This window comes from Coregonus clupeaformis, chromosome 16 (assembly GCF_020615455.1).
Source record: "Coregonus clupeaformis isolate EN_2021a chromosome 16, ASM2061545v1, whole genome shotgun sequence".
Classification (NCBI taxonomy): Eukaryota; Metazoa; Chordata; class Actinopteri; order Salmoniformes; family Salmonidae; genus Coregonus; species Coregonus clupeaformis.
In genome coordinates this window covers 15,725,507-15,745,308 of record NC_059207.1, presented here as the reverse complement: position 1 = coordinate 15,745,308, position 19,802 = coordinate 15,725,507, and the positions used below count along the sequence as shown (strand labels likewise).

Below are 19,802 nucleotides of genomic sequence, written 5' to 3'. Positions count from 1 at the left end.
TGTCAGTTACAGTAAACTCCACCACTTGCTGCCCAGGATCCCAGGCAGCTGGAGTAACATGGTGACTGTGCTAGAGATGACCATTGCCTATCTGGAGCACATCTAGGAGTTTGTCACAGGCCACAAGCGCACTGATGTAAATGCTCAGGTAAGCCTGAATGGGAATTTTAAACTACACACCTAAATACTGTACGCTTGCATCATACATGATCTGGGGTAGATGTTTTGGGTTGGATGTTTTTTTCTACACTAATACAGGAGTAATAAAGTTCAAGTCTTATTTTATTTATTTTTTATCAGGGGGTGCTGCAGCACACTCAGCACCCCTGCTTCCCGCTGTTATGGCATTACATTTACATTTTAGTCATTTAGCAGACGCTCTTATCCAGAGCGACTTACAGTCATGCATGCATACATTTTTACATATGGGTGGTCGCGGGGATCGAACCCATTACCCTGGCATTACAAGCGCCATGCTCTACCAATTGAGCTACAAAGGACCACAGTTAGACTTACAGTTAGTGAGTGCATACATTTTTATACTGGTCATACACAATGTGTAGATGATATATCTCTGTTACATACAGTCTGTCTGTCTGTCTACTGGTCTTTCAGTCTGTCTACCGGTCAGTCTGTCTACCGGTCTGTCAGTCTGTCTACCTGTCTGTCTGTCAGTCTACCGGCATCATGGCATCATGTCATAGGTTCTATAAACCCTCATCACTGTCAATCCTTGTATTGTTCTGTAGAAGCTTCCTGAGGAGGGCACCAGAGCATTTCCCCTCAATGACCAATATGAAATAATCAAGGACATCAATGAGAATCATTGAAAGTCTGATTAGGTCTAGGTTTGTATATGATCATCAAACCTTGTATATTATTATTATTATTATTACTAATATCCATCTCCAACACTGAGGCTGTATTTACACAGGCAGGCCAATTATTATATTACTTTTCACTAATGGTGTCACGACTTCCTCCGAAGCTGCCTCCTCTCCTGGTTCGGGCAGGCTTCGGCGTTCATCATCACCGGCCTTCTAGCCGCTGCCGCTCCTCATCTCATCATTCCATTTGTTTTGACTTGTCTATTACACACACCAGGTTCATCTCCCCTCATTAATACGTGTATAAGTGTTCTCTCTGCCCCCTTGTCCTTGTGGGTGATTGTTTAGTGTAGCGCGGTAGAGCGCCGTGTATTTTGTATTATTGGGGTATATTTTCCCAGTGTGCCTGTCTGGTTCCAGTACGCCTGTTTTGCGCACTGGACTATTTCACGCAATTCTGCTTAACTCTGTATTCCGGAATAAACTCTGCATTCTGTGATTTACCCTCCTGCGCCTGACTCCTTCAAATCACCCATCACAAATGGTATTTTGCCAATAATTGGGAGAAATATTAGAATTGGGCTGCCTGTGTAAAACGCAGCCAGTGTTGGTTAATTTTGCAATCTTGAGGTAGTATGCTAAATGTAATGTTAATCTTTTGTGGCTCTCAGCTCTTGTTCCCACCAGGCTGATTGAAACAAGCCTAAAGAGGCAGCAATGTCAGAAGCAGCTTGTTTTTAAGTGGAAAGGAAACAGAATGCCAAACGACGAGAAAATATATAGAAGTTCGTGATGAAATGCCAAACCAATATCGTATTTTGTGGGTCTATATGTAATTGTGCATGATCATCTTCCCCTTTTTTGATAAAAGAGAACTTCTCACTGCTGTTTGTGGAAGAAGGGTGAGTTTGAATACCTAAAAGGAATTGAGCCATCGAATTCTGAAACTGGTTCATTTGTCTGTGTGTTACTTTCCCAATGCTCAAATCTATAACCTTTTGTTACAGGTACATGAAGTTGACAGGCAGACCATGGTGTTGCCACGTGTATTTATGTAATGTCATTTTACAATTAAATATATGTATGAGTGATTAATAAAACGATATCATTAAGATCCAAAAACAGTGTATTTGTCCTTTAACAAACACTTAAATGGTGGAATTAAACACCTGAATAAAATCAATTCATACAAATGACTGCATCATGTTGATGAAGTCCACAATGCTCCAGTAAGCAACAGGTGTTATGTGTCAATGATGGTGAAACTGCGTCCAGTCCGGAAATAGTTCTCAATCTCCTCCAGCGATCTGTTCCTGGTCTCAGGGACACACACGGCGGTGAAAATTATGTTCACCACACACACCACCGAGAAGAACAGGAACGGAACAAACAGTCCATAGGTCTCCTGTAGAAAACATGGTCAACACACAACCATTTTGCATTAGTCGTTGAATGTAGGATTATGATTAGGAATCTTGTTATAGGTGAGTAATAATGTATAAGGGACATGGATGAATATTTCACAATAGCATTATACTAGGATGGGATTAGATTAAACTGTTCCAGGTTGAACCGGGCTATGGCCCGTTATGTGACCGGGTGAATCCGGTGAGGGAGGCGCGCCCTGCTCAAATGGAACGGTAATCTGCAGCTGCTCTGTCATATTGTCAACAATGTAACAGTGCATCATTCAGAAACATAAATCCCTTTTCCATAAAATACATGTTCGAATTTTCAAACTAGTTTTCATTGGGAAGGCAGACAAAGCGTTTTAATCAAAAGCAATCACTTTTGCATGTGAAAACACAGAATCCTACTCATTACTCCACACGCTTAACCAACTTCGCCGTCGGCCAGAACGGGCACCAGGCTCAGGCCCGGGAGGCAGCCCGGTTCCAAATCGAATGCAATAAACGCTAACCCGGATACCCTCAAGTTCAGTTAAAAAGATGGGTAGGTCAATTACAGTCTTTGAATGTGATAGTAAGAGGATTTATGTTCAATGTAGTATGTTAAATATTTGTCATTAAAATGTGCCCACACATTGGATTAGTAGTCAGAGTAATGGAGCAATGAACTCACCACCACATGAATGAAGACATGAGTCAAGACAAAGGCAGTCAACCAGCTGACCCCCACACACAGGCCTGACGCGACCCCTCGCGCTCCCAGAGGCAAGATCTCAGACATCAGAAGCCAAGTGATTGGGCCCCATCCCATAGCATAACCTTGATGAGAACGGAGCAGCACGGGCAAAAATGATGACCGTAGGCCTATGTGAAACCACCCGAGTGTGTTGAGTGTGTGGGGAATTACGCATTAAACATGTATTTCCTTAATCAAGACTGAGATTCTTACCAAATATAAAGACCATGGTGCTTATTAATGGGATGAGGGTGATGGTGTTGAAGGCAGCTTCCCCCTGCTGTGCTATGAGGTCTGTGGGGAGCACAGTGCCAGTCAGGTTACCGGAGGGGCAGGGGGTGGTGTGTGAGTACATGTTCATTGTAAGGGTAGCGAGAAACATCAGGAACCCTGCAGAGGACGAACAAGTGAACAGAAATGCAGTCAATAAAATCTTAACTTTTTTTTTTTAAACATTTTTTAACAATAACACACTGTTACACTTATGGTACACTGTTTAAATCTGTGGGTCATTTCTGAAGGGCCTATTTTCTGAGCTCAGTGATGATTTTATGGCTTTGTCACTTGGACTGCGAACGCACCCACCTGAGGTATAGAGGAGGGCCTTCCTTCCAGCCTTGTCCATCAAACTGGCAGCAATCACCACAGATAGCAGTCGAATTGCTCCCACCAGTGCAGCATCGTACTTAGGTTCCTAGATAGAAGTGGATGCATTTAAAATGTCCTTGGTTATGAATGACATGTTCTGTAATGTCAAGGTACTGAGGTAAAGGAGCCATTTGCTGATGTAACAGATTGCGTCGTCAGCTCACCCCACAGCTTGAAATGTCTCCACCGGCACTGCCGAATTGCTAGCTTTTCTGTGGCGCAGCTGGTTAGTACGTTGTCAAACAGGGCGGTTACGTGTGTTGGCGAGGCAGAGGGCGCAAGATCAAGTAGCGGTAAAGATGTGAGCGGGGAAGCAATACTGCTAAGCAGCACAATGACGCCTGATACAGTTTAACCTGATCCCACCTAATCCATTACCCTTTTCCCTGATACAGTTTAACCTGATCCCACCTAATCCATTACCCTTTTCCCTGATACAGTTTAACCTGATCCCACCTAATCCATTACCCTTTTCCCTGATACAGTTTAACCTGATCCCACCTAATCCATTACCCTTTTCCCTGATACAGTTTAACCTGATCCCACCTAATCCATTACCCTTTTCCCTGATACAGTTTAACCTGATCCCACCTAATCCATTACCCTTTTCCCTGATACAGTTTAACCTGATCCCACCTAATCCATTACCCTTTTCCCTGATACAGTTTAACCTGATCCCACCTAATCCATTACCCTTTTCCCTGATACAGTTTAACCTGATCCCACCTAATCCATTACCCTTTTCCCTGATACAGTTTAACTTGATCCCACCTAATCCATTACCCTTTTCTCACGATCATGCCAACCTGAACCAAACTGCGCTGGCTCAGATATTTCCACATTTTCCAGCACGGTTTCAGAAACTATGGTAGATGCGTAACCGGACCTGCTCAGTGCAGCTTGGTTTGGTTCGGCTCAGTAGTGTGAAAAGCCCCATAGCTGGGAGACAAAAGACACGTACCAGGGAGACATCAGTCTTGTGGAAGATGGGCTCCAGATACACCAGGATGGGAGTTATGCCAGTCATCTGCTGAAGGAACCTCATCACTATGGAGATTAGGATGGGCTTGTAGTAGAACGGCGTTATCAAATCGGACCACCTGATTCTCCCCTGGAGGAAAGGAGAAACACTAAATGTATTCAATCCGAACATCTACAGTAAGTCTTTGGAGGCAGTCAAACCAAAGTACCGTCTGTGTACCTGAGACGAGATACTGAGTTCAATCGAGTTGAACTCTGCCATGAAGTCTGAGTCGGGCCCTCTCAGACACTCCAGGGCCTTGCAGGCCTGCTCCTGTTTGCCACAGGTGATGAGGTAGCGGGGAGAGTCGGGCATGAAGCACAGCAGCAGCAGCATGAGCAGAGCTGGGATCTCCCCTGCCACAGCCAGCCACCGCCACGGAACCACTAGCCCTTCACCAAACATACACAAACTCAAAGTTCTGAATAGCAACATGGACCTCCTGGATGGCCCCCTACAGTATCTACCTGTGTACGAGATGTGCCAGGTTCTTACCAAGTGAATAGAGTGACAGGGCTCCAAACACAGCAGTGATTTGAGGGCACGATCCCAAAGCTCCCCTAACTTTGGGGTGGGAGATCTCTGATATATACACCTGGAGCAGTGCAAGAGAAGAGAACACAACAACATCATCACTAATGTAAGGCGTGACAGTAAGCCCATAAGCCTTTACGCCTGTTGTCTAAGATGGGTTTATATTTCCAGGAGAGGGGATTTCAGGAAACATCAATAGATCAGGTTAACCAGTTTCCTAATGACATATTCTGAAGTCCACAGCAGTATCTAAATGGTCTAACTCTTTGTTATTGGATGAAGCATCAGAAGAGCACACAGTGGTGTAAAGTACTTAAGTAAAAATACTTTAAAGTACTACTTAAGTACAGATACCCAAAAAAACTACTTAAATATTTATATTTTTGACAACTTTTACTTTACTACATTCCTAAAGAAAATAATGTACTTTTTACTCAATACATTTTCCCTGACACCCAAAAATGCTCATTACATTTTGAATGCTTAGCAGGACAGGAAAATGGTCAAATTCACATAAGAGAGCATCCCTTTTCATCCCTACTGCCTCTGATCTCACTAAACACAAATGCTTCATTTGTAAATGATGAAGTGTTGGAGTGTGCCCCTGGCTACCGTAAATAGATAAAAAACAAGAAAATGGGTAATATAAGGAATTTGAAATGATTTTTACTTTTACTTTTGATACTTAAGTAGGAATTACATTTACTTTTTATACTAAAGTATTTTAAAAGTACTTTTAGACTTTTAGTATTTTACTGGGTGACTTTCACTTTTACTTGAGTCACTTTATATTAAGGTATCTTTACTTTTACTCAAGTATGACAACTGGGTACTTTTTCCACCACTGAGAGCACACAGCATTATCAGTAGCTGACCTACAGGTATGGAAGCAGCAGTCATGCCACCAGCGATACCAGTTAGGAACCTGCCCAGGTGTAGCATCCAAGTAGCCTGTGCCCCTCCCATCACAATGTACCTGTAAGGGTTGGAAGGACGTATATATGAAAAAATATTTGTATTTTGTATTACTTTGTTAATAATTACTTTATGATCACCAATGTAATGTGGCCTAATACATTGGGGCTTTTTTGTAAATACAATCAATGTATTTGTTCCCTGTTCTTTCAGTAAATAACCAGAAAATGTATATTCCCACCAAGAACATGTGTACATAGCTTACATACCCAACTGTTGAGGGGACTGCTGACACCATGATGCTTAACTTCCGGCCAATCAGGTCATTCAGAAGCATGGCACCAAGTCCTCCTGCTGCAGCCCCCAGTGTGAAAATAGACTGATAAAAGAAAGAGTCAAATAGGGACATGGTTAAAACTAAAGAGGAATGTTTCAGGACATAGTGCTGCTTACACTTACAGTTGAAGTCAGAGGTTTACATACACTTAGATTGGAGTCATTAAAACTCGTTTTTCAACAACTCCACAAATTTCTTGTTAACAAACTATAGTTTTGGCAAGTCGGTTAGGACATCTACTTTGTGCATGACACAAGTAATTTTTCCAACAATTGTTTACAGATTATTTCACTTATAATTCACTGTATCACAATTCCAGTGGGTCAGAAGTTTACATACACTAAGTTGACTTGCCTTTAAACAGCTTGGAAAATTCCAGAAAATGATGTCATGGCTTAAGAAGCTTCTGATAGGCTAATTGACATCATTTGACTCAATTGGAGGTGTACCTGTGGATGTATTTCAAGGCCTACCTTCAAACTCAGTGCCTCTTCGCTTGACATCATGTGAAAATCAAAAGAAATCAGCCAAGACCTCAGAAAAAAATTTGTAGACCTCCACAAGTCTGGTTCATCATTGGGAGCAATTTCCAAACACCTGAAGGTACCATGTTCATCTGTACAAACAATAATATGCAAGTATAAACACCATGGGACCATGCAGCCGTCATACCGCTCAGGAAGGAGACGCGTTCTGTCTCCTAGAGAATAACATAATTTGGTGCAAAAAGTGCAAATCAATCCCAGAACAACAGCAAAGGACCTTGTGAAGATGCTGGAGGAAACAGGTACAAAAGTATCTAAATCCACAGTAAAACAAGTCCTATATCGACATAACCTGAAAGGCCGCTCAGCAAGGAAGAAGCCACTGCTCCAAAACCGCCATAAAAAAGCCAGACTACGGTTTGCAACTGCATATGGGGACAAAGATCTTACTTTTTGGAGAAATGTCCTATGGTCTGATGAAACAAAAATAGAACTGTTTGGCCATAATGACCATCGTTATGTTTGGAGGGAAAAGGGGGTATCTTGCAAGCTGAAGAACACCATCCCAACCGTGAAGCACAGGGGTGGCAGCATCATTCTGTGGGGGTGCTTTGCTGCAGGAGGGACTGGTGCACATCACAAAATAGATTGCATCATGAGGAAGGAAAATTATGTGGATATATTGAAGCAACATCTCAAGACATCAGTCAGGAAGTTAAAGCTTGGTCGCAAATGGGTCTTCCAAATGGACCCAAGCATACTTCCAAAGTTGTGGCAAAATGGCTTAAGGACAACAAAGTCAAGGTATTGGAATGGCCATCACAAAGCCCTGACCTCAATCCTACAGAACATTTGTGGGCAGAACTGAAAAAGCGTGTGCGAGCAAGGAGGCCTACAAACCTGACTCAGTTACACCATCTCTGTCAGGAGGAATGGGCCAAAATTCACCCAACTTATTGTGGGAAGCTTGTGGAAGGCTACCCGAAACGTTTGACCCAAGTTAAACAATTTAAAGGCAATGCTACCAAATACTAATTGAGTGTATGTAAACTTCTGACCCACTGGGAATGTGATGAAAGGAATAAAAGCTGAAATAAATCATTCTCTCTACTATTATTCTGACATTTCACATTCTTAAAATAAAGTGGTGATCCTAACTGACCTAAGACAGGGAATTTTTACTAGGATTAAATGTCAGGAATTGTGAAAAACTGTTTAAATGTATTTGGCTAAGGTGTATGTAAACCTCCGACTTCAACTGTACATCTTACACTTTATACATTCAAACAGAAATGTGCATCCTGTAGCACTAACTCCAAAAAGCTTTGGGACACTGTAAAGTCCATGGAAAATAAGAGCACCTCCTCCCAACTGCCCACTGCACTGAGGCTAGGAAACACTGTCACCACCGATAAATCTACAATAATCGAGAATTTCAACAAGCATTTTGCTACGGCTGGCCATGCTTTCCACCTGGCTACCACTACCCTGGCCACCAGCTCTGCACCCTCCGCTGCAACTTGCCCATGTCCCCCCCGCTTCTCCTTCACACAAATTCAGACAGCTGATGTTCTGAAAGAGCTGAAAAATCTGGACCCCTACAAATCAGCTGGGCTATACAATCTGGACCCTTTCTTTCTAAAATTAGCCGCCGAAATTGTCGCAACCCCTATTACTAGCCTGTTCAACCTCTCTTTCGTAACGTCTGACATCCCCAGAGATTGGAAAGCTGCCGCGGTCATCCCCCTCTTCAAAGGGGGTGACACTCTACATCCAAACTGTTACAGACCTATATCCATCCTGCCCTGCCTTTCGAAAGTATTTTAAAGCCAAGTTAACAAACAGATCACCGACCATTTCGAATCCCACCGTACCTTCTCTGCTATGCAATCCGGTTTCCGAGCTGGTCATGGGTGCACCTCAGCCACGCTCAAGGTCCTAAACGATATTATAACCGCGATCGATAAAAGACAGTACTGCGCAGCCGTCTTCATCAACCTGGCTAAGGCTTTCGACTCTGTCAACCACCGCATTCTTATTGGCAGACTAAATAGCCTTGGTTTCTCTAATGACTGCCTCGCCTGGTTCACCAACTACTTCTCAGATAGAGTTCAATGTGTCAAATCGGAGGGCCTGTTGTCTGGACCTCTGGCTGTCTCTATGGGGGTGCCACAGGGTTCAATTCTCGGGCCGACTCTATTCTCTGTGTATATCAATGATGTCGCTCTTGCTGCTGGTGACGCTCGGATCCACCTCTATGCGGACAACACCATTTTGTATACATCTGGCCCTTCATTGGAAACTGTGTAAACGAGCTTCAACGCCATACAACACTCCTTCCGTAGCCTCCAACTGCTCTTAAACACTAGTAAAACTAAATGCATGCTCTTCAACTGAACGCTGCTTGCACCCGCCCACCCGACTAGAATCACTACTCTCGGCGGGTCTGACCTAGAGTATGTGGACAACTACAAATACCTAGGTGTCTGGTTAGACTGTAAACTCTCCTTCCAGACTCACATTAAGCATCTCCAATCAAAAGTTAGATCTAGAATCGGCTTCCTATTTCGCAACAAAGCCTCCTTCACTCATGCTGCCAAACATGCCCTCGTAAAACTGACTATCCTACCGATCCTTGACTTTGGCGATGTCATTTACAAAATAGCCTCCAACACTCTACTCAGCAAATTGGATGTAGTCTATCACAGTGCCATCCGTTTTGTCACCAAAGCCCCATATACTACCCACCGTTGTGACCTGTACGCTCTTGTTGGCTGGCCCTCACTACATATTCGTCGCTAAACCCACTGGCTCCAGGTCATCTATAAATCACTGCTAGGCAAATACCCGTCTTATCTTAGCTCATTGGTCACCATAGCAACACCCACCCGTAGTCTGCGCTCCAGCAGGTATATCTCACTGGTCATCCCCAAAGCCAACACCTCCTTTGGCCGCCATTCCTTCCAGTTCTCTGCTGCCAATGCATGGAAACTAACTGCAAAAATCTCTGAAGCTGGAGACTCTTATCTCCCTCACTAACTTTAAGCGTCAGTTGTCAGAGCAGCTTACCGATCACTGCACCTGTACACAGCCATTCTGAAATTAGCCCACCCAACTACCTCATCCCCATATTGTTATTTATTTTGCTAATTTGCACCCCAGTATCTCTATTTGCACATCATATTTTGCACATCTATCATTCCAGTGTTAATTACGAAATTGTAACTATTTTTGCACTAACTATTGTTGCACTATGGCCTATTTATTTATTGCCTTACCTCCATAACTTACTACATTCGCACACACTGTATATATATTTTTGACTTTGTTTTGTTTACCCCAAATGCAACTCTGTTGCACTGCTTTGCTTTATCTTGGCCAGGTCGCAGTTGTAAATGAGAACTTGTTCTCAACTGGCTTACCTGGTTAAATAAAGGTGAAATAAAAATAAAATACTGAATGGGTCAAGTATATGGACTGTCTGATTGATTTGACAATATAGCTGTACTTTTATGAAGAAAAAAAACAGTACATTATCATTGAGGTAAGGCATTATTTTATTGGCTGTCATCAGATAACGTTCTGAAGGAGACACTGAATGAATGAGAAGACATCATTTACATTTTACATTTTAGTCATTTAGCAGACGCTCTTATCCAGAGCGATTTACAGTTAGTGCATACATTTTCATCGGTTGTTTTTCTCTCTGCCTCACTCACCCCAAACCAGGCTATCTGTTCTGTGTCCATCCTCAGTTTAGGGTTACCACTGTTTTGGAGTTGAGGGATCACTGGGGAGGGGTAAACCAAGGAATAGCCGAAATTGAAATTCCCCAAAACAGCAGAAAACACAGCGAGGTATAGCCTGGCATTGCTGTGGATGAAAAAAAGGGAAATATATAATATCACATGTTCAAATATGAGTGATATGAATAAACAACTTCATTCATTGTAAATAGCATTTGGTCTGAATCTCTGATGCCTTTGATAGACAGCAGGACATCAATTATATGATTGGTGGCCTACCTCGTGCGCGATGTGCGTTTGACTATTAGCGGTGTATTCTCGTCCATTTTCCTTGTAGCAACCTGTCCGAAGAACTCCTAAACTAGCAGTGTTTTCTAGCTGTTAATTTTTCCTGTAGTAACCTGTCCGAATAAGTCCTAAACTAGTTATACTGAAAGTGAAACAACAGTTTTGCAATTACAAAAAATTCCATTGGGTCATCATTGGAAGGAAGGAGAACAGAAACCCCCAGTCAATGGCAGGCTGTACTTTTTCTGTCGCCATGATAATAATTCCTTGGTTGAGCAACAGACCTAAACGTGTGAAAGGTTGTTTAATCTCATATAATTTAATTGTCTGCATCATTTTCAATCCCCCCATATACTTTCTTTGTAAATATATATATAAATGTTCGTTGTAAATAATAATAAATAAATAAAAGCATATATATATATATATATATATATATATATATATATATATATATATATATATAGTACCAGTCAAACGTTTGGACACACCTAATCATTCAAGGGTTTTTCTTTATTTTTACTAGTTTCTACATTGTAGAATAATAGTAAAGACATCAAAACTATGAAATAACACATATGGAATCATGTAGTAACCAAAAAAGTGTTAAACAAATCCAAATATACAGTGGGGAAAAAAACGATTTAGTCAGCCACCAATTGTGCAAGTTCTCCCACTTAAAAAGATGAGAGAGGCCTGTAATTTTCATAATAGGTACACTTCAACTATTACAGACAAAATGAGAATTTTTTTTCCAGAAAATCACATTGTAGGATTTTTTATGAATTTATTTGCAAATTATGGTGGAAAATAAGTATTTGGTCAATAACAAAAGTTTCTCAATACTTTGTTATATACCCTTTGTTGGCAATGACACAAGTCAAACGTTTTCTGTAAGTCTTCACAAGGTTTTCACACACTGTTGCTGGTATTTTGGCCCATTCCTCCATGCAGATCTCATCTAGAGCAGTGATGTGTTGGGGCTGTCGCTGGGCAACACTGACTTTCAACTCCCTCCAAAGATTTTCTATGGGGTTGAGATCTGGAGACTGGCTAGGCCACTCCAGGACCTTGAAATGCTTCTTACGAAGCCACTCCTTCGTTGCCCGGGCGGTGTGTTTGGGATCATTGTCATGCTGAAAGACTTAGCCACGTTTCATCTTCAATGCCCTTGTTGATGGAAGGAGGTTTTCACTCAAAATCTCACGATACATGGCCCCATTCATTCTTTCCTTTACACGGATCAGTCATCCTGGTCCCTTTGCAGAAAAACAGCCCCAAAGCATGATGTTTCCACCCCCATGCTTCACTGTAGGTATGGTGTTCTTTGGATGCAACTCAGCAATCTTTGTCCTCCAAACACGACGAGTTGAGTTTTTACCAAAAAGTTATATTTTGGTTTCATCTGACCATATGACATTCTCCCAATCCTCTTCTGGATCATCCAAATGCACTCTAGCAAACTTCAGACGGGCCTGGACATGTACTGGCTTAAGCAGGGGGACATGTCTGGCACTGCAGGATTTGAGTCCCTGGCGGCGTAGTGTGTTACTGATGGTAGGCTTTGTTACTTTGGTCCCAGCTCTCTGCAGGTCATTCACTAGGTCCCCCCGTGTGGTTCTGGGATTTTTGCTCACCGTTCTTGTGATCATTTTGACCCCACGGGGTGAGATCTTGCGTGGAGCCCCAGATCGAGGGAGATTATCAGTGGTCTTGTATGTCTTCCATTTCCTAATAATTGCTCCCACAGTTGATTTCTTCAAACCAAGCTGCTATTGCAGATTCAGTCTTCCCAGCCTGGTGCAGGTCTACAATTTTGTTTCTGGTGTCCTTTGACAGCTCTTTGGTCTTGGCCATAGTGGAGTTTGGAGTGTGACTGTTTGAGGTTGTGGGCAGGTGTCTTTCATACTGATAACAAGTTCAAACAGGTGCCATTAATAAAGGTAACGAGTGGAGGACAGAGGAGCCTCTTAAAGAAGAAGTTACAGGTCTGTGAGAGCCAGAAATCTTGCTTGTTGTAGGTGACCAAATACTTATTTTCCACCATAATTTGCAAATAAATTCATAAAAAATCCTACAATGTGATTTTCTGGAATTTTTTTCTCAATTTGTCTGTCATAGTTGATGTGTACCTATGATGAAAATTACAGGCCTCTCTCATCTTTTTAAGTGGGAGAACTTGCACAATTGGTGGCTGACTAAATACTTTTTTCCCCCACTGTATTTTAGATTCTTCAAAGTAGCCACCCTTTGCCTATATGACAGCTTTGCACACTCTTGGCATTCTCTCAACCAGCTTCACCTGGAATGATATTCCAACAGTCTTGAAGGAGTTCCCACATATGCTGAGCACTTGTTGGCTGCTTTTCCTTCACTCTGCCATCCGACTCATCCCAAACCATCTAATTGGGTTGAGGTCGGGGGATTGTGGAGGCCAGGTAATCTGATACAGCACTCCATCACTCTCCTTCTTGGTCAAATAGCCCTTACACAGCCTGGAGGTGTGTTGAGTCATTGTCCTGTTGAAAAACAAATGATAGTCCCACTAAGCCCAAACCAGATAGAATGGCGTATCGCTGCAGAATGCTGTGGTAGCCATGCTGGTTAAGTGTGCCTTGAATTCTAAATAAATCACAGACAGTGTCACCAGCAAGGCACCCCCACACCATAACACCTCCTCCTCCTTGCTTTACGGTGGGAACTACACATGCAGAGATAATCCGTTCACCCCCACCGTGTCCGAAGCATTTATTTGGGCTGACATTTCTGAGGCTGGTAACTCTAATGAACTTATCCTCAGAAGCAGAGGTAACTCTGGGTCTTCCATTCCTGTGGCGGTCCTCATGAGCGCTTGATGGTTTTTGCGACTGCACTTGAAGAAACGTTAAAAGTTCTTGACATTTTCCGTATTGACTGACCTTCATGTCTGAAAGTAATGATGGAATGTCATTTCTCTTTGCTTATTTGAGCTGTTCTTGCCATAATATGGACTTGGTGTTTACCAAATAGGGCTATCTTCTGTATACCCCCCCTACCTTGTCACAACACAACTGATTGGCTCAAACGCATTAAGGAAAGAAATTCCGCAAATTAACTTTTAAGAATGCACACCTGTTAATTGAAATGCATTCCAGGTGACTCCCTCATTAAGCTGGTTGAGAGAATACCAAGAGTGTTCAAAGCTGTCACAAGGCAAAGGGAGGCTACTTTGAAGTATTTCAAATATAAAATATATTTTGATTTGATTTAACACTTTTTTGGTTACTACATGATTCCAAATATGTTATTTCATAGTTTTGATGTCTTCACTATTATTCTACAATGTAAAAAATAGTAAAAATAAAGACAAAAACTTGAATGAGTAGGTGTGTCCAAACTTTTGACTGGTGCATTCGGAAAGTATTCAGACCCCTTCCCTTTTTCCACATTTTGTTACGTTACAGCCTTATTCTAAAATTGATTAAATGCATTTTTTTCCTCAACAATCTACACATAATTAGTTTTAGTGACAAAGCAAAAACAGGTTTTTAGAAATTTTTGCAAATTTATTAAAAATTTAAAAAAGACTCAAAATAAAGCTCTGGTGCATTCTGTTTCCATTGATCATCCTTGAGATGTTTCTACAACTTGATTGGAGTCCACCTGTGGTAAATGCTATTGATTGGACATGATTTGGAAAGGCCCACACCTGTCAATATAAGGTCCCACAGTTGACAGTGCATGTCAGAGCAAAAACCAAGCCATGAGGTCGAAGGAATTGTCTGTAGAGTTCAGACACAGGATTGTGTTGAGGCACAGATCTGGGGAAGGATACCAAAACATTTCTGCAGCATTGAAGGTCCCCAAGAACACAGTGGCCTCCATCATTCTTAAATGAAAGAAGAGTTCCACTGTGGCGATGGGAGAACCTTCCAGAAGGACAATCATTTCTGCAGCACTCCACCAATCAGGCCTTTATGGTAGAGTGGCCAGACGGAAGTCACTCCTCAGTAAAAGGCATGGCAGCCCGCTTGGAGTTTGCCAAAAGGCACCTAAAGGACTATTAGACCATGAGAAACAAGATTCTCTGGTCTGATGAAACCAAGATTGAACTCTTTGGCCTGAATGCCAAGTGTCACGTCTGAAGGAAACCTGGCACCATCCCTACGGTGAAGCATGGTGGTGGCAACATCATGCTGTGGGGATGTTTTTCAGCAGCAGGGACTGGGAGACTAGTCAGGATCGAGGGGAAGATGAAAGGAGCAAAGCACAGAGAGATCCTTGATGAAAACCTGCTCCAGAGCGCTCAGGACCTCAGACTTCACCTTCCAACAGGACAACGAACCTAAGCACACAGCCAAGACAACGCAGGAGTGGCTTCGGGACAAGTCTCTGAATGTCCTTGAGTGGCCCAGCCAGAGCCTGGACTTGAACCCGATCTAACATCTCTGGAGAGACCTGAAAATAGCTGTGCAGCGACGCTCCCCATCCAACCTAACAGAGTTTGAGAGGATCTGCAGAGAATGGAAAAAACTCCCCAAATACAGGTGTGCCAAGCTTGTATTGTCATACCCAAGAAGACTCAAGGCTGTAAACACTGCCAAAGGTGCTTCAACAAAGAACTGAGTAACGGGTCTGAATACTTATGTAAATGTATAATTTCCGTTTTTTTATTTGTAATACATTTGCAAAAATTTCTAAAAACCTATTTTTGGTTTGTCATTATGGGGTATTGTTTGTAGATTGATGAGGAAAAAAAACTATTTAATCAATTTTAGAATAAGGTTGTAACATAACAAAATGTGGAAAAAGTCAAACGGTCTGAATACTTTCCAAATGCACTGTATATAATGATGTTATAAGTTTAGTGGTAAAGTAGAGTAAAAAAAATCAGATGAGGCAACGCTCCAGCAGAGCCAATGGGTAAGTCTTCTGCCGTGTTGATGTCCTCCGTGTCCATAGCCAGAATTATTTTTCAGTGCATGGTGAACAAACAGGTTTCCTGTTATTTTCAGCAGATGTGTAGGTAGGGTGAAGTCTGAGAATACAAACAAAAAATATGAATACAGATAATTAACTAAATGTGCACACGACAATATTCATAACTTAGATTTTGTGCTTAATGTGTTTTCATACACATACCTTGTCCACAATGTTGTCACGCCCTAACCTCTAGAACTCTAGTTAGTTTGGTCAGGGTGTGCATGTTTAGTTCTATGTTGTTGTATATCTATGTTTAGAGTCTAGTTGTTATATTTCTGTTTGGCCGGGTATGATTCCCAATCAGAGGCAGCTGTCACTCGTTGTCTCTGATTGGGGATCATATTAGGCAGCCAGTTTTCCTGCCTGGGTTGTGGGATCTTGTTTGTGTTTCGGTGTGTTTGGCTTGTTTGTGTATAGCCTTCCGACGTCACGTTTCGTTGCCTTTTGTTGTTTTGTACGTGTTTATCCAGTTTAAGGTTCGCATACCACGCTGCACCTTGGTCTGACCCGTCTCTCAACGATCGTGACAAATGTAGAGGCCCCTGGCATCTTTATTGAAGAGGTAACGGAGGAGGAGGATGGCTGCTGTGACTGAGTCCTGTTACTCTTGTAAATTATATTGACAGTTTATTATATGGCTCAGAGGGGGTATCAGAAAGACCCCCCCCAACACCCAGTCATCCTCAACAGTATCCTTAACACACACATACTTGTGTATTTGATTATTTGTTATTAAAATACTTATTCTGTGTTTTTCAGTATTTTTCATATAATGTGGACAGAATCAACACTTTTCTAATAAATACTTATTTCAAATGCCTGGCTTATATGCATGGGAGTGTATTTGAGTCAGTGTATTTGAGTATATTCAACTACTTGTCTTTTCAAATAAAATAAAAAAATACTTTCTATTAAATGTCTTTGAAAGTAATTAAAATAGTATTTGAACCCAGTTCAGACTGACACTGTCACGCCCTGGCTCTGGGGACTCTCGTATGTTGAGCCAGGGTGTTCATTTGTTTATGTTCTAGTCGTTGTATATCTATGTTGGCCAGGGTGGCTCCCAATCAGAGAGGGCTGTAGCTCGTTGTCTCTGATTGGGAGTCATACTTAGGTAGCCGTTAGGCATTCATTGGGTGTGGTTTCTTGTTCTTATTTGGTTTGTGTTCAACCGTAGACATCACGTTATCGTCTGTTGTTTTGATCGTGTGATCACTCTCTAAATAAATATGTTCACCTTCAACGCTGCGCATTGGTCCTCCTCCTTAGACGATCGTGACAGAAGAAACCACCATGCAACGACCAAGCAGCGTGTCCAGGGGCAGCTCTTGGGCTGGACATGGGAGGAAGCGCCGGGAGAAGAGACGGTGGAGGCGCGCCGTAGAGAGGAGCAACGGCGTGATCAGGGTCGTCGTTGGACGGTCGAGAGGCAACCCCAGAACATTTTTAGTGGGGGCACACGGCATGGACGACGGGGCTGACGGAGGCAAAAGAGGGGCGGATTCTGGAGGCCACCAGGTTACGGATACACCGCCCTGTACGTCCTGTGCGGATGCCTCACACAGAGTGTGTGAGGGTAGGCATTCAGCCAGGACGGGTTCCTGCCACTCTCACCAAGTCAGTGGTGCGCTTCGTCAGCCCGGTCCGGCTCGCTCCTGCTCCCCGCACCAAGTCAGTGGTGCGTTTCGTCAGCCCGGCGCGGCCCGTTCCTGCTCCCCGCACCAAGTCAGTGGTGCGCTTCGTCAGCCCGGTCCGGCCCGTTCCTGCTCCCGCACCAAGTCAGTGGTGCGCTCGTCAGCCCGGCTCGGCCCGTTCCTGCTCCCCGCACCAAGACAGTGGTGCGCTTCGTCAGCCCGGCTCGGCCCGTTCCTGCTCCCCGCACCAAGTCAGTGGTGTGCTTCGTCAGCCCAGTCCGGCCTGTCCCTCCTCCACGCACCAATCCAGGGGAGCGCGTCGTCAGCCTGGTAAGGCCCGTTCCTCCTCCACGCACCAAGCCAGGGGTGCGCGTCGTCAGTCCAGCACAACCCGTGCCTGGGTCACCGGTGCCTGGTAAGGTCCCGGTCAACTGCTCCACTACGGAGCTGAAGCTATCCGCTCCACCAGTGTGCAGTCCAGCTCCGGTCAGCAGGGCCAGACCGGACCAGGGGTACTTTGGGGGGTTTAGAGAAGGAGTGGGGGTCATGTCCGAGCCGGATCCGCCGCCGAGGCGGAGTGCCCACCCGGTCCCTCCCCTGTTGTGTTTGGTTGGCGCGGTCGAGTCCGCGCCTTTGGGGGGTGCTGTCACGCCCTGGCTCTGGGGACTCTCGTATGTTGAGCCAGGGTGTTCATTTGTTTATGTTCTAGTCGTTGTATATCTATGTTGGCCAGGGTGGCTCCCAATCAGAGAGGGCTGTAGCTCGTTGTCTCTGATTGGGAGTCATACTTAGGTAGCCGTTAGGCATTCATTGGGTGTGGTTTCTTGTTCTTATTTGGTTTGTGTTCAACCGTAGACATCACGTTATCGTCTGTTGTTTTGATCGTGTGATCACTCTCTAAATAAATATGTTCACCTTCAACGCTGCGCATTGGTCCTCCTCCTTAGATGGTCGTGACAGACACACACACACGTCATCTGCCCCCAATTTAGCCAGCCTTCAACATATTCCTATCTTTTTGTTGATTGATAACCATTGAATTTTGTCCAATTTTTAAATAATTTAAAACAGTCAATCCATTTTCATTATAATGATCAAATCAAATCAAATGTTATTTGTCACATGCGCCGAATACAACAGGTGTAGACCTTACAGTGAAATGCTTACTTACAAGCCCTTAACCAACAATGCAGTTTTAAGAAAAATAAGTGTTAAGTAAAAAATAGATAAGTAAAAAAATAAATAATAATGAATTAAAGAGCAGCAGTAAAATAACAGTAGCGAGGCTATATACAGTGGGTACCTGTACAGAGTCAATGTGCGGGGGCACAGGTTAGTCAAGGTAATTGAGGTAACATGTACATGTAGGTAGAGTTAAAGTGACTATGCATAGGTAATAAACAGAGAGTAGCAGCAGCGTAAAAGAGGGGGTGGGTGGGGGGGAGGGGCAATGCAAATAGTTCAGGTAGCCATTTCATTAGCTGTTCAGGAGTCTTATGGCTTGGGGGTAGAAGCTGTTAAGAAGCCTTTTGGACCTAGACTTGGCGCTCCGGTACCACTTGCCGTGCGGTAGCAGAGCGAACAGACTATGACTAGCGTGGCTGGAGTCTTTGACAATTTTTTTATGACTATGCATTTCAAACATATACAGTGCCTTCAGAAAGTATTAATAATAATAATAATAATAATTTTTTTATTTAGCAGACGCTCTTATCCAGAGCGACTTACAGGAGCAATTAGGGTTAAGTGCCTTGCTCAAGGGCACATCGACAGATTTTTCACCTAGTCGTTCACACCCCTTGACCTTTTCCACATTTTGTTGTGCTACAGCCTGAATTTAAAATGGATTAAATTGAGATTTTGTGTCACTGGCCTACACACAATACCCCATAAAGTCAAAGTGGAATTATGTTTTTTGAAATGTGTAGAAATTAATTAAAAATGAAAAGCTGAAATGTCTTGAGTCATTAAGTATTCAACCCCTTTGTTATGGCAAGCCTAAATAAGTTCAGGAGTAAAAATGTGCTTAACAAGTCACATAATACGTTTATAAAAAAAAAAATTATAATTATATTGGAACACAAACCCTGCAGCCTTGAATGTTGCATATTACAGGACATTCACGTCATAGTATTTATTACTCACAGGTGATAGGAATGTCCCATCCTAAAACAGCTAACGTCAATCTTCTTAGCCTACTGCAGTGTTCGCAGAACTGAAGGAACCTGAAGCTTCAGGTAGCTTACACCTTCCTGAAGCC

At 43.0% G+C, this 19,802-nt stretch overlaps 1 protein-coding gene across 2 annotated transcripts; it reads right to left on the bottom strand.

Moving 5' to 3' along the window:
* Window positions 1–1,393: 1,393 nt before the first annotated feature.
* slc2a6 (solute carrier family 2 member 6) lies at window positions 1,394–11,220 on the bottom strand. Of its 2 annotated transcripts, none has more exons than XM_041900404.2 (11): window positions 10,938–11,220; window positions 10,632–10,785; window positions 6,360–6,469; window positions 6,055–6,151; window positions 5,137–5,236; window positions 4,822–5,027; window positions 4,582–4,731; window positions 3,558–3,666; window positions 3,186–3,362; window positions 2,910–3,055; window positions 1,394–2,232 (listed from the first exon to the last, which is right to left on the bottom strand). In XM_041900404.2, the coding sequence occupies exons 1-11, from the start codon at window positions 10,982–10,984 to the stop codon at window positions 2,071–2,073; spliced, it is 1,458 nt and encodes a 485-aa protein (XP_041756338.1). In that variant the 5' UTR covers window positions 10,985–11,220; the 3' UTR covers window positions 1,394–2,070. The 2 variants fall into 2 exon arrangements, with proteins under 2 accessions (XP_041756338.1, XP_041756337.1); XM_041900403.2 differs by having other exon boundaries at window positions 4,822–5,033; window positions 10,938–11,219.
* Between the last annotated feature and the right edge of the window lie 8,582 nt (window positions 11,221–19,802).

What these genes read in the sequence shown, in the direction of transcription:
- slc2a6 (XM_041900403.2), bottom strand. Translation starts at nt 10,984, where the DNA reads ATGGACGAGAATACACCGCTAATAGTCAAACGCACATCGCGCACGAG. An exon ending in AACTCAGTATCTCGTCTCAG is followed by an intron (nt 4,732 to 4,821) that starts GTACACAGACGG and finishes CCTTTCCTCCAG; the next exon opens with GGGAGAATCAGGTGGTCCGA. An exon ending in CACCATGGTCTTTATATTTG is followed by an intron (nt 3,056 to 3,185) that starts GTAAGAATCTCA and finishes GTTCTCATCAAG; the next exon opens with GTTATGCTATGGGATGGGGC.